The 14911-nt window shown below is 44.0% G+C and overlaps 1 protein-coding gene across 3 annotated transcripts; it reads left to right on the top strand.

Moving 5' to 3' along the window:
• The first annotated feature begins 690 nt into the window (after positions 1–690).
• LOC112564776 lies at positions 691–5994 on the top strand. Of its 3 annotated transcripts, none has more exons than XM_025239846.1 (3): positions 691–883; positions 2434–3856; positions 4374–5994. In XM_025239846.1, the coding sequence occupies exons 2-3, from the start codon at positions 2441–2443 to the stop codon at positions 4743–4745; spliced, it is 1788 nt and encodes a 595-aa protein (XP_025095631.1). In that variant the 5' UTR covers positions 691–883; positions 2434–2440; the 3' UTR covers positions 4746–5994. The 3 variants fall into 3 exon arrangements, with proteins under 3 accessions (XP_025095631.1, XP_025095630.1, XP_025095629.1); XM_025239845.1 differs by lacking the exon at positions 691–883 and adding an exon at positions 1952–1968; XM_025239844.1 differs by lacking the exon at positions 691–883 and having other exon boundaries at positions 2229–3856.
• The last annotated feature ends 8917 nt before the right edge of the window (positions 5995–14911 follow it).

The raw sequence follows: 14911 nt of genomic DNA on the forward strand, positions 1-14911 counted from the left end.
GATTACAAATTGTGGGGAGCCAGAAGCTTAAATGTGGTTGTTGACTCGTGGGGGAAAAAATGCTGCCAGATCTCGGCTCTTATAGTTCCTGCATATTACGTAGTAGTTTTTGATCAACAACAACGACAAGCATGCATGCAGGTTATAGACAAATATATAATCTCAAAATTAGCCAAAAACTAGCTTTACTTAAAAATAACCAGGCAGGGATACTGTAGAAATGGAACAGTACTGGACTGTACACATTCGCCATTCAGCGTAAATAACAAAATATGTATAATTTCTTGATTATTCCATCAAGCTTACCGAGGAAATTAATTTATCAATTACTTTCTTAAGAGACTTATTAGCACAGCTGAGAGAAACACCAATTACGATCCTATATTACTTTTAGTGCAAGATAATAAGTAAGATTGTAATTGTCTATGCTATGGATAGAGTTGATTCCAGGCCAAAGCTGAAATAAAGTAATTTAGAAAGAAGACTTTTTTCTTCGTGTATTGTTACATTCTTTTTTGAAAACGTTTTATTTTGGAGAGAAAAGGAGAAGAAAAAGTTGCAAGTTGTAGACAAGCTTATATTAGATTCGATCTGCAGTTAAACATTTCCTCCAAGGTCTTTGAAATCGAACGTTTTCTCTTGTATCTCAAGGAAGCATCCCCAAAGGTTAAAGTGCGAACAGTACCGACATACGAAATGGCGGGTCTTATTCTATTCTTTGTTTTAAAGTGACGTCAGAGGATTTGGCACGCGCTCACTGAATCACTGCCTCGCTCTAGAGGGCACGTGATCTGCTCGAGCCAGTATAAAGAGTTTGATGAAAGCGAAGTTTTCTTTAAAATTTTCACCAGCGACCTGTATGCCATGTCTTTCAGTCGAACAGGTGAGTGAAGAATGAACTATATTCTTTCGGTAGAGGGTAAATCATTTGTAAGTAAGAAATAATTTCATCTTTAGCATGAAGGGCATTCCAAATCTTCCCGGAATGCCTGTCTCTATAATTAAGCGCTCGTCACCTTTTTCTAGACACACCGAACGTTTTTGCCCCAAAATTCCTCTTTTGGCTGTTTGCTGTGTTTTAAATATATGTGATAACTGTAAAATAGGGCATTTTCAATACCCTTTTAAATGTTTTTTGTCTTTTTTCTTTGTTCTACTTTTTTTTTTTCATCTTTCCTCTCCCAACTGGTCTCTGTGTTTGTGTGTCTACGTGTGCGTGCGATGTGTATGGGAATGAGTGTTTGGGTGTGTGTCACACACATTGTATGCATACATATAATATTTTCAGGTCAGCAGCAACAAAACAACTAATAATCTTGAATAATTTATGTAGAAAGTGTTTCCCCGTCTTTGTTTCCTCTGAGTTTGTAAACACTAGCACGTGGCTAGCGTCCAAGTCAGATCTAAATTTAGCCGACATCTGCCGCGTGGTCACGCCCTCCAGTTGGCGCCTGCGCAATTGGCACACATCCTCCGCCGTTGTGCCGCGCCGAGAACGCTGCCAAGAACAGAGCTTTGCGAACATTCTGCCATAAATTTGTAGATGCATTGCCCCCCACACCCAACCGACCCACCCGGTTTCGACTCAGGAATAGCGCAGGTGCTTCATCTCCGAAGGCGAACCTTGATATTTTCTGCCGTGCCACCCAGAACTTCCCCGTGTACTGCTCTGACACTGAACAGGAGCGGTCCTTCGCGATTTTGGCTCTCCTAGGATACTAGGTTTGCCCCATCCTAAAGAGTATTTTTCTCTTTTATTTATTTTTTTTTTATCTGCTTTTGCACTTGTGGCTCTCATTACACCACTGGCAGAAAAGAAGTTGCCTAATTACGTCTTGCTTAATTGCGCGGGATGAGTGTGTTGCGCAGTAAACTACAGAGCTAACAGCGTTCGCAGAATGCACTGAAAAGGCGATCATTTCGTGTGCCTTCTTAATCGGACATATTAATTGATGAATATACCAGAATGTACGTCTATATTTTTATATGATCACTTTAAGAAATCTGTCAAACACAGGCCCGTATTCGACGAAATGAGTCAATAAAAAAGGCTCTTAGAATTAGATAAAACTTCAGATTCAAAAGATCCAAGTTAAATTTTATCCTCCTATCATTTTCTCACTCACTCGCTTACTTACTCATCTAGGCTTCACCTTTGGGATCTAGCATCCCCCTTTCCGTCAGAAAAAAAGTCTGCCACGACTCTAAAGAGAGATGGGGAGAAAGAGATACAAATATACTTATATTTTTGTGTACGATGTTTTTTTTTAAGTAGTTGATGTTATCAATTTCAGAAGGTCAGTCGTAAAACATTGCTCGGCTTTGGTCATAAATCAATGATCAGTCGATAAGTGTAATGTCAGAGGATGATCATTTCCAGCAGCACCGGTGCTTTGGCGAGACTGAATCTCTTCTTGGATTTTTTTGGGGCAGGTCTGGAATGCTTTCGTCTGCTCTGACGTCATTTCCCCGGCCAACGGCAGTGGGTGAGCGGCGCTGTTACGGAATGTCGTCTGCTGTTCCGGGCTCTCCTAGTCCTCCGTCCTGCGCTTCTACCCCTTCCTCGACGTCCGTCAGAGTGGGCAGTCCAGGCGGGTCTGGAGGACCACTGTCCACCAGTCCGGGAGGAGGAGGATGGGCGGGGGTGGGGGCTGGCGCTTGCGGGGGCTCCGGATACACAGTGCCAAGTGGCTGCGGAGCCACCATCGCTCCCGATATCCACATGCAGAAGGCGGTGCTTGAGCAGCTTCTGGAACGGTCCTTGTCGGAGGGAGACTTCTGGTACGTCGTGGTTGCCGAGTGGCTGGAGCACCTGAAGAAGTACCTTGGGATCGCCAGCACGCGCAAGTACTACCAAAAGAGGGTCACGACCCTGCCGGGTCCCATCGTCACGCGGCGGGACTTCGCGCACACCGTGGACGTGGTGCACGAGGACGCCTGGCGCATGCTGATACAGTGGTATGGGCTGGCGGAGGGTCATAAACCCATGCGGTTGGTCGTGTACCGCTACGCTCGCGGGCCTGAGATCGAGCACAACCTCAACACATTCAAGCTGATGTTGACCACCTCCCCGCCCGAGGACTTCCACAACGTGCGCTTCAGCAAGATGGAGAAGCTGGGCCACATTGAGTGCAGACTACGGCAACTGTACGCCGTTCCTGTCCACAAGGAGACGCGACTTTGGGCGCGAGTCGAGCCGGACAACGAATGGCGACCCTTGGTGGCGCGCGACAAGTGTGTCGGGCGTGCGCTGGACATGGACTCGGACTTCACTCGCCCCGTCATTGCCTTGGAGATTCAAGACGACGACCACATGTGGAGTCGCCCGCCAGAGGGCATCTCGGACTCCTTCTTCGCCCCCGGTGACCTGAACATCTCCGATGCTTCCCCTGGCCTGCCGCAGAGCTACCCGGTTGGCCCACTGTACGAAAACAGCATCTTCGACGACATCACCACTGTCTGGGAAGGTGACATCCACGACCAGATTGACAATCTCGGCAAGAGTTTCGTCGAACGCCTCCACAGCAACTTTGCTGTCTTCGTGCAGCGCGCGCGCGATTACGTCTCGGACCGTGAAGCTCACCTTCGGGAGCGGGAACGTCAGATCAACGCCAGGGAGTCTGTGACCGAGCGTCTGGCGTTCCGGCTGGAGGAGAAAGAGAAACGGCTGGCGGAGGAGCTTGGTGCTTGCGAGGACAAGATCAAGGAGTATGAGCGGCGAAGGCTGGAGCTGGAGAAGGATATGGCCGACCGGCGCGAGGAGACAGAGCGGCTCCTTAAGGAACAGCGAGAACAACTTGAGATGGAAGCCCGATGTCTGGAGACTAGGAGGGAGCACTTTAACGAAGAGATTAAGGTGTCATCATCATCATCATCTGCATTTTTCTTATCCATTTTTATTTACATGTCATTTAATCTGTGACTGTGTGAGTTCAGTAAAATGTCCGTTTATATTCAGTTATTTAATCGCAATGCAACAACGTTCAGTACATTTTCTGACATGTGTCCATCAGTGCATAGCAATCTCTAATTGTTCTAGTTTTTACATTTGTTACGGTTGCATTGCCCTCAAACAACATAATTGCAGGTGATTTGGTGCGATGTAAAGAGACTTGAGTGGGACAGTCTTTTTTTGATGTGTAACAATTATATTATTCAATTAAGTCTGGTTTTCAAGAATTTTAACTTTTTACGAGAAACTGTCTGCACTTCGGGAATTTAGAGGTAGACGTATTCAAAATATTTGTCTGTCTATATACTGCTCCTGCTAATCTTCAAAAAATAATGGTTCATTTTCGCCAGGCATGGTACGGGAATGTACGAACGATCGTGTGATGAACAGAAGTAAAGAAGGGTTGTTTTCTTTGAAACAGAGAATGACAGAACTGCACGTCATCCAGGAGGGTCGAGTCAAACTGGACATCGGAGGTAACCACTTCACCACCTCGCTTCTGACGCTGACCAAGGAGTCCGAATCTATGCTGTCCGCCATGTTCAGCGGCCGCCATCCCTTGAAGACTGAAGCAGATGGCAGCTACTTCATCGACCGTGACGGCACCCACTTTCGCTACATCCTGAACTACCTGCGGGACGGCTGCATCAAGGAAGGCACGCTACCTTCCAGCGACACCGTCCTGCGCGAGCTGCTGACGGAGGCGGAATACTATCAGCTCTCCGGACTCGCAGACATCCTCGGCTCCTTGTTATCGAAGCAAGACACCGTTAAATCAGACGGCGAATCTTGAACCAAAGAGGAGACCGTTTTGCTTGAACGACTTTGCACGGCCAGGAGCGCGTGCGATTCGCCTCAAGTGGCCGCAACTGAGGAAGCCGCTCGAAAGAGCTGACGGCGTGATAGAAATGTCAGTCTGTCGGTCTGTCAGCCCACAACCGAATTTGGTTGGTGCAAGCTGTTTCTGCTGGCTTTTTGCCTTTTCTTTTGTGCTGTGTGAAACAGCCGTCCGTCTCATCAACAAAAATCGACGTGAAGCCCATGTTATGACAAATCGACTTTTGAGAGCTGACTGTTGGAGATCGCATCTCAATATCTTGTTGGCGAGAAGTAAAAACTATGACCGCCAACATGTCGGCTTATCAGAGCGGGCTGTCCTTTCTTCACTGCACAAGCCATCACCACCGTGGTAACTTTATTTGGTGACAGCTGGTGACGTCTGCCATGAACTTTTAAAAACTTTGTTTTAATTATGGTCGGTTACCTTGAATAATAGCAGTACGAGAAAATTGTAAAGAATTAATAATATAAAAATTATTTTATGTCAAAAATACTGTTTGCATATGCTGTGTATGCTCAGGCTAATATATGTCTCTCGAGATAGTCTCTCTTTTTTTTAACTTCGACATAAAGTCTGTCGGTTCCTCAAACTTAGGTGCCCCTTTTAATTTCTTCATATACTTCTTAGATTATATTATTCAAATATATGTCAATTAAGAATATTTCTGGTCATTACATTTTTTCTGTAGGTTTAGGATATATCTGTCGCTTATCCCTGTAAGCAGTTCTTATCCGTATCAGCAGTCTCAAAAGGATTGTCGTTCTTGCTCGTTATGTCAAAGCGTCTAGCTCTGCATAGTAGAAGAATTATACTGAGACGAGAATGTGGAAAGACAGTTTAAATGTGCAGGGTAAGAGCATTTAATATTTGATTAGCACAGCACCACCAAATACCTAACCTTGAAAACTTCAGGAAACTGAAACTTCTTGGCATTGTTAACAACGGAAATGCTTATCTCCCTTTTTTACTTGGGTGCTATGGTACGAAGTGTCTGACCTGAAACTTTTACGAGATTGCAGTAAAAAAAATGTAGATTTGCTGGCGAAACTAGTCGTGGTTAATAGGTCAGTGACAAGTCTGCAAAGACGGTGCCAGCGAAGGCAATTCTATTTTCTGCTTCAGATGTTTATTTAGTTCGATTAGTCAAGAATCTTGTAGTTTATTATTTTGATTTTTGATGTACTCAAATAAAATATTTTGTGTTTTATATGCTTGTCAGATGAGAGCGTTTGTATGATTCTGTAGAGAGTAGGGGGAACAAAGATTTTGTATGTACGTGTGTGTGTGAGAGAGAGAGAGCTGAACTGAACTCCTTTATTGACTAGGTTATTGGCCCATTTCAAGGGAAAGAGTAGAACACACACTGTCAAAGGTGTATATATATATACACAATTAAAGAAACAAATTATCATCAGTGTGATATACATATTTTAAACAAAAGACACACTATACTTTTTACAATAATAGAAGATAAATCAAAAGAAAACACGTGGAAAATATACAAAGAGAGAGTATCTGTGTGTCAGTCAGTGTGGGTCATAGTGGGTGAGCGCGAGTCTGTTAATATATACATAATTTATGTGTGCGTGTGAGAGAGAGAGACCAATATATGTGTGAGTGTATTTGATTCAAGTCATGTGTGAATCGAGATGTGAGTGAACACATACACATACACACCTACAGTCACACACGCACACACACGCACGCACACACACGCATGCACGCATGTACAAAATCTCCAAGTTCTCCCCACACTCCCTACACGCGCGCACACACACACCAAGCATATAGCACCACCTACACCTGTTCCCCAGTGAAGGCACAAAAGCCAGTTCAAACAAAGATCGTAAACTGAAGGTGACGCCAGGTGTCGCACCCATCGATTGGCTAGTCAGTCACTGCACGTGTCCTCCCGCGACCCTCACAGAAAGGTGCATGACAAGTGCTGCTGCCTTTATTCAGTCACTGCAGTTTGCTCAGTTTTCAGCAAATTGAAAAATTGCGCTGTTATATTTGTTAAAAAAAAATTTGAACTAGATTTAAACCTTTTATTGATAAAATCTCTTGGTAGTGTACTAGTACCGCCTTACCAGTACAACCATCCTCTGGCTGTTCAATCACCTTTCTGGTTGCCTCCTATCTCCATATTTGCAATCGCCTTTGCCAATCTTCTCGAGCATGAACCAACAGGGCTAGCTGTCCGTCAGTGGTGTTAGCTGCAGCGTGGTTAACTGTTTATTTATGAGCATTAAACGCTTGGGCTTAACCATCCTGCAGCTAGCAGCTGTGACATATCGGGCACCGGTCCATGGTCACTGACCCACGGAAGGCTCCCATTGTTGCTTCTCGCATCCATCCCCACTGATGCTGGTGTTTGCAGACCATCCTTTTGGAGCTATGCACTGTATGTGCATGCAAGATGGCGAATTTTTGTTCTTCTCGGTGCCGAAAAGTGAAATATCACAGAACGAATGCAATGAGTTGTTCTAATCGATTAATTATCGTTCCAGCTGACGCATCATACGAAAACATTTAAGATCTGTCGTTTTCAATTTGTAAGTCAATTCTGCCACGTGTAAGCGATCTCAGGTAAATTTCAATTATTTCTCCTAAGGTAGTACAACTCCCCTCCCCCTTTTTTTTTTCGAAATATCGGTCTTCCTGTAAAATCAGCGCAAGTGACGGAAATGTGAAGGAGAGAGGTATAGAAAGAGAGAGTGAACATAACTGAGAATCATAGTAAGACTTTAACTGCAGGGCAAAGACTGTCTAACATACCCAGAGGTCAGAAAGAGAAAACGGAGCGACATAAAGAAGAAAGTCGGACATGAAATTAAAAGAACAGACGGAAGGGATGATCAGAAGATATCGATGTCAGAGCAAAAAGAACAAGATGACCGGAGGAAGGGGCGATAAGAAGAGAATGAGTGAATTATTGGATGTTGTAGTGTGCGAAAGACCTATTTTCGTATCCTCCTTCTGTCTGTTTTGCCACTCCACTTAAATACTATACACGTATATACTGACTGCGGGTCTCTTAGCATCAGTCCGACGCCATGCATGCGTGTCCTGTACAATGACGAGGTGAGTATATCGGGTCGATTCATTTCTCTTCTCTACATGTTGTATTAACCCATGCAAAGCCTGCCTCGGTGCACGTGGAGGGAATAAACATAAAACGAGCGCTGCACAGATACAAAACTATCTCGATAGGATCGATGTCAACAGCTGATCAGTTTTATTCAGACCACGGACCATATGCTAATTGATGGGGTCAGAGACTGGTCAGTCTCGCTTCATCAAACCGCGGTCTACATGTTATAGGATGAAGTCAGCAACTAGTCAGATTCACTTTACCAGACTTGCATAGTCTTCGGGAGATGGTTGACTGGCGTTTCGTCTTCACCTTCAACTTCGAATCCGTTAGTATAGGTCATAGCCGCTGCTGAGGTCAGCCTTTTAGGTACATGCTCTTTTGGTCTTTCTGATGCTTGATTGGAAATGCCTTGGCAGTAGAATGAAGTCGATTCGTCCATGAAGTGAATGAACCATTTTAGTTAAGAGATGACAGATACCATTCTGGATTTCTTGTGAGGATCGAAACATCAAGGGAATTCTACTTTCAAGAAGAAGTCCAAGAAGTGCTAGGAACGTAGAGGAAGAAGAAGCAACGAATACTACTACAAATAATAGCTCAGATCTCTGAGGAGAGAAAGGGAAAGCAACCCCGAAGCAGCTTTCAAGTACAAAGCAGTGACCTGTGACCTCAGGCGCTGTACAAGTACTCACTGAGGTCGGTACCGATGGATAACCGAATCGGAGCGTTCTTTCACGCTAAGATGGCGCCCTTCAAATGTACACCCTATCGCCTGAACTCTTCAACATATTTTTGGAGAAGATCATACGAGAAACCCTTCATGATCATCACATGTCCATTTTCATCGGCGGGAGGTCCATGTACAATCTAAACTTTCTAGACAATATAGATGTGCTGGCGAGAACCAATATCAAACTGCAAAACCTTAATAACACACTGATAATATGAATGCCTACTGAATGGAAATCAACACTGACAAGTGCAAAATCTTGGTTAACACCAACGGCACCGGCAACGGCAACGCAGAGATTGACATGAAGGAAGTACAGGTCGAGGTATGAACAGCCTTAAGTACTTGGAAGCCATCCTTTCCAAAGATGACAGCTGCTGGGTAAACAATTGCATCACGATTGCAACAGTGACCACAGCAATGTCCAGGATGGACAGGATTTTCCAACGTAACATCATCACGTTTGTTACCACGTAGCGACCTTTGTCTGCAGCTGTATCCAGCTGTTTCACACCCTCACCCACCCTCGATGACCAGCATTCATAGACAGTTCGGCAGTCGGTACCTTTCAAGGGGTGTATGTACAGGTGGTCAGTTTAACTTTATTAGACCGTGTACTATAGACCTCAAAATCATGTCTTCATGTGGTCATTTTTCAGCTCACCAAACCGCGGACTATACGCGATCTGAGTAATGGGGGGAGAGAAAGGAATAAATGAGGGAGGAACAATGGCCTCCAAGTCGGTGCTGCGTGGATGTCTAGGCTAGATTTATTTCCTGGGTCGACGATTACCAGGCGCTGCTGTAAGTTTTGAACAGCTGCTTCAAAGGACATTAAATGGCAAAACTGCTGCAGTTTGTCCACCATCTCGTTCCCACCCCCTTCACCACCCTGGCACGCCGGCAGCCTGTCACTGCGCAGGCCTCGTCCCTCCACAGCATGCTGGGATACGGGGATGATCACCATCATGCATGGTAACAGCTCGTGCTTCTCAGAGCAAAAAAACTATAAAAACATAAATTTTAAAAAATGTATATTTAAAAGAGATGATGCATATTTCGATCGATCACGTGTGCATAACCAAAAGAAAACCAGCAAAGAAAAGGGAGGAGATGTAAATGAAGAAAGAAGGGAAGGGTATCATGATAAAAGGTCGATGAAAGGACGAAGTGAAATAGAATATGAGAGAATTTTATTGGGTTTTGATGGGAGGGGGAGGTGGTGAGGATGGAGGAAGAAAGCGAAAAATTGAAGGTGTGCATCTAAGGCTGGATCGGAATTTTTCCACGTTGAACAATTCGATTGGTAGTCTCCAACAGCCCCAGGTTTGAACCCGCGGCGACGTGTTTAGTTAGCTTTGCGGATGCGGGTGAGAAGGGACCAGCGGCGTCGTAGTGATGCTACCGGCCTGCCGTGCCGGCCATGGCAGTTTCGCTACACTCCGCAGCAGTGTCCCCCACTCTTGTCACCGACACACGCGCACTTGTCTCCTGACACCCAACTTGCAACATGTGTTGTCCCTCCGCCACTATTGGGGACTCACTCATGTGCACAGCAACACTCGCAGCCACTGCTACAGGCCGCCAGACCTGCGAACTATCAAAGCACGAGACAATCTTTTTTCTCCTGCACTTCAAACTTTCACCTTTTGACGGAATTCCAGCTTCAGGCGCAGCAATCTGCAGCAAAGACTTTTAACGGAATTTTTAGGAGAGACAGAGAGTTTAAAAGTCTTGTAATAAGGAGATGTTCCTTATCGATGGCATGGAAAGAGAGAGTGGACAGGACTGGCGGAAAAAAAAACGGATGCGATTTGTCGATCGTATGTGCGAACCATTTCCGGTTCTGGAAGGTTTTGTTTCTTAGAACTACTTGTTTAGACTTGTCTCAAACTTCATATTTACTTCACCAGTTTAGTTGGCATGACCGGAGCAAGCAAGGTTTAAAAATGACATAACAATGGATTATGATCGTTTTCGAATCATCAGTTGCACAGTTAGCCATGACTAGAAATTTTAAACCATCAAGCTGTTATTCAATGCATTCAGAGAAGAAAAAGAAAGAAAAAAAATCCGAATGGAACTGGTCATTCTTTTGGTTTCGTCATGGTGAACAGCATTCGAAACAACTTCAGCAGATGAAGCACAGCTTTCAGACGAGCTCTCACAGCATTCCATTCGTCTCCGACTGTAGACTGCACATCACACGATACAAGACTGCACGCCATCCCGAAACTACACAAACATTTACCTTCCTATTACTCAGGTAAGTTTCAAAAAATACTTTAATACTTTTAACAAAACTCAGATGTATTTATTAGAAAGTAAAGTTTACTTTTCATTTTGCTTTAATTTTCCTGTACTGCAAGACCACCATAAGATGTTAGAATGGGCAGTTAGTTCATTTCTTGTTGCTTCTTTGAGGAGCATAGGGCCGCAGAATGGGCTGTAGTTTCTTCAAACCATTTTCATTGAACTGTTTCGTCCCATGTAGCAGCTTTTCACGTTTTGCTAATTCTTCTCTTATAGTCCTGAAAAATCTGCTACACTTTTTAAACTTTAGTCCATATTTGATCCACAGCATGACTAGGGTAGTTTTTTACTTCTTCAAACTCTTCGTACATGAGTGTGTGAGAAGGATTGAAAGAGAGAGAGAGAGAAAGACATGGAGCTAGTGAAAATGTGTGTGCGCGCGCGTGTGTGTATGCGCGCGCGCGTTCGTGGGTGTTTTATTAGTCCCTTGTTACCTTTGTGAAGATCGTGCTTCACTGTTGCCCCAGTTACTCCGCGGTGCTCTTCAGATACAAGTGCTTTGAGTAAGCATATAACGGGGATATCGCAATAACGTTTAAATCCAAATATTTCCTATTTTGACCATTTCAATTTGTTGCCCAATGGAAAGATGTGCACTCACCCTTGTCTATTTGGATAAGAAATTACTTATTTGATGTTTTTCCAAGCACTGCAGAAATAAGATTTATTGTCTCGCTCTTTTTTTTTAATTTATGCGTCTCCCCCTCTGTGTTTCCTCTTGTTTGTAAAGAGAAGGTGCTGCTGCCTGTGTTTTTGAAGTAAGAAAAAGAAAGTAATGTGTACTGATTTTTTTAATTTAAGAGAAGTGCAGTCACTCTTACAGAGAAATTCTCAAAAAGAATACCACCAAGTCTATGTCAGATATTGATCCAAAGCAGTTCAAATATACTAGAAGATATCTTTTTGACAATCTAAAGCTTTTCAAGCCACTCACGCCACCTCGCCGGTAAGTGTATTTTCTCTTTCTCTCTCTCTCCCCTCCCTCCCCGCGCGCGTCCGTGCGCGCTCACAAATGCGACAAGGCCAACTCTCAAAACGAGGCTGGCAAAAAAAAAAAAGTACCGCCATCCCGTCTTTAGTAAGAACATAGGACCGTGACGCTACGTCTGGTTGGTTGGCTGGTTGGCTGGTTTATAAAGCAGAAAAATGCTTCAACCTTAAGATTTTTTCTCACTATTGGAGAGGGGAAAAGAAGTGAATAACGGGGATGAATATTTAGAGAACATTCCTGACGGCCATCCATATAAACAGGTGTCACAAAAAGTTGTATCGCGAGACGAGAGTCGAACCCTGACTGCAGTGATGATTATCGTTTTATTTTACGCCATCAGACCACCCACTCCAGATCGGGGTTACCATACAACTTTTTTGTGTCCATCTTTTCTTTAGCTGAAGACAAATCTCGATGCAGCCTGTTCTAAGACTGAACGATGTGTTTCTAAGCCTCTCTTAAGTGTCACATACCCATTCCTTCTCCGTCATTTTCCCCAAATGTCTTGCTTTCTTAAATCTTTTTCTAACGACCATCCTACATTTCTAAATGTCAATCCGTACATAACTATTTCGTCCTGTATTTTTTCCTTCTCTCGCTTTTTTGGAATTATACTTCCATTTCATTTAACCTTCTCTCTTCTTTCAAAACAGTTAAGGCTCCGTACTGCTGTGACTTGCGCGCTTGAGTTTAGTTCCAAGAAGAAGATCGCTGGTACAAAGCTCATTAGGGTCTGCCACTGGTACTCTCTCTCTCCTCTTCCCCCCAGCAACGAATACCTGAAGATAAAAAGCAAAGAAAAGAGCGATTTTGCTCCACCTATTGTAACCCATCTTCTACACGCAGCTAATCATCAACAGTTCCATTAAATATATTTTACCTATAAGACTTCCATATTTTTTGGCTTCTTAATGCACTTTCTCATAAAAATGTCATTTAAACACAGAAAATTGAATGTTTCTTCAAGCTCTTCCTTCTTTATCCGCCATTCGCCTCCATAAACGTCCCATTCTTGCCCAGCTCCGGTCCTACCACTGCGTCTTCGTGGTCCTGTCAACTATTAAACACCCTTCTCCGTCTCCTTCTCCTCTTGTCTGCCACCCTCAGCGCCGTATCTCCTGTCCGCCGTGGGCGACTGCAGCCTGTTGCACGTGTCACTTTAATCGATCAGCAGTCGCAGCTGTCGTCGGCAAGATGGCAGGCCACCAGCACCAAACACACGTCACGTTCCTTTGTGGCGCTATAAACTGTCTGCGCATGCGCACTTAATTAAACTGCAGGAGTACAGTTTTTGCATAGACCTGTAAGCCTCTAGGGAATTTTCCTTTTTTTAATGTCGCTTGATAATTGTTCTTACACTATACACCTAAACTGCTGTCAATATCATCCCGATGCACGTTCATCTGAGAAATAAGCTTTTTCGGTTGTGTAGTTATTTCAACCTATCAGTTACCGATTTTAATTTATTTGTTAAATTAGTCTCTCAGAATGTAACTGGTGTTTTACTGCTTTCTCTTTATCTCAATTTTCCGTTCTAATCAGGTTATGCTATCTTTTCCCTTCTCCCCTCATAGTGCGAAATACCTCTAGGTAAAAAGTCTTTTACTGCCAAACCATCCGTTATCATACTAACGACATGAAATAAAACATCTGTTAATATGTGTGTATAATGGGGGGAAAATCTCCAACCAGCAGTGTGATTTGTTCTCATGTCTTTTCGGTCTTCTTAGTGAGGACTTCACCATTATCATACCATTTTCTTGGTGGTATAGTGCAGTATTATCATCTGGCTAGCGTCAAAGACTGGCAGCTGTGTTTATGTTTTAGTTCTGTATCTTTTCACCACCCCGACTAGACACACACACATACACGCACACATAATAATAAATAAGAATTTATTTATTATTTAATATTATCTATTTACACACGCACACAATATATATATATAGGTAGATGTATGTGTGTGCATATGTTTTTAATATACTTATAAAGACCTTAACCAGGTGCCTATACTATATATTCTTATAGAGTATCTGACATTATGAAGTTTCAAACAGGGTAGCAATGTTGGTGTGGGTGGGGGAGGAGGAGGAGACACACAGTTATGACCTCAGAAGTAGGATGAAGCAGACAGGTCTGTCTACCCGTGATGCAGACTCGGGAGGTTGCCTGAAGGTTATGGTTGGCTAGAGCACACCGGTGCGGGTGAGGAGTTGGGGAGGCGCTGATTGCAACAGCTGGTATCAGGCTGAGACAATACTTCCCCACCGTTGGTCTGATCGCAGCTGACGCTAATGGCTACTGCAGCCGTTGCTCCTAGGAATCCATTGTTGCCTGCGACATCCTACACTGTTCGCATCGGTGCGTGACAGCCCCGGTGGACGTTGCTGCTGTTGGTGACAATGGCAGTGGTGTGGTCGTTGCAGCACCTGCTGACACGGGTGCAGTGACAGCTTCATGTCGGGTATGCAGGCTATCTGAAGGCCGATTTGTCAATAAGCGACTGCGGTCACTGTACCCTTCTCTATCACATCGGCAATAAGCGCAGAGACTTGACAGCTTGTTGTGCTCAATATTAACTACAGTTTGTCTGCTAGCAACTCATGCGGAACGTGGAGCTTCAGTAGTATTGTCACGGGATGCTGGACTTGCAACAGGTGATGGTATACCATGCGGTGTGATATCAGGGCCTGTGCCGATTCAGATGTACTAAACTAAGTTTAAAATAAGTGTCTGTTTAATAACGTATTGACGATCACCTTACACTGTCTATTAAAAAAAAAACACTCTTTTTGAAACAGGAGCTCTTACTTCCTGAATTCAAAAAACTAACCCTGAAGTTGGAAGTCTGACTTTTTATGGTTCTCATATACGGAGCAGAGATGAACAAGTGTTGGAAGCTTGTTCCTGTGTCTGCCAGAACAGTGTTTTATATCACCATAACACTTGGATGCTCTCTCTCTCTCTCAGTTATAACCTTCGTGGAA

The sequence above is a fragment of the Pomacea canaliculata genome, linkage group LG5 (assembly GCF_003073045.1).
Source record: "Pomacea canaliculata isolate SZHN2017 linkage group LG5, ASM307304v1, whole genome shotgun sequence".
Classification (NCBI taxonomy): Eukaryota; Metazoa; Mollusca; class Gastropoda; order Architaenioglossa; family Ampullariidae; genus Pomacea; species Pomacea canaliculata.

Excerpts from the sequence above, each read along its gene's own strand:
- LOC112564776 (XM_025239844.1), top strand. The coding sequence starts at position 2,357 with ATGTCAGAGGATGATCATTTCCAGCAGCACCGGTGCTTTGGCGAGACT. Across the intron at positions 3,857-4,373 it reads ACTTTAACGAAGAGATTAAG|AGAATGACAGAACTGCACGT; the intron begins GTGTCATCATCA and ends TCTTTGAAACAG.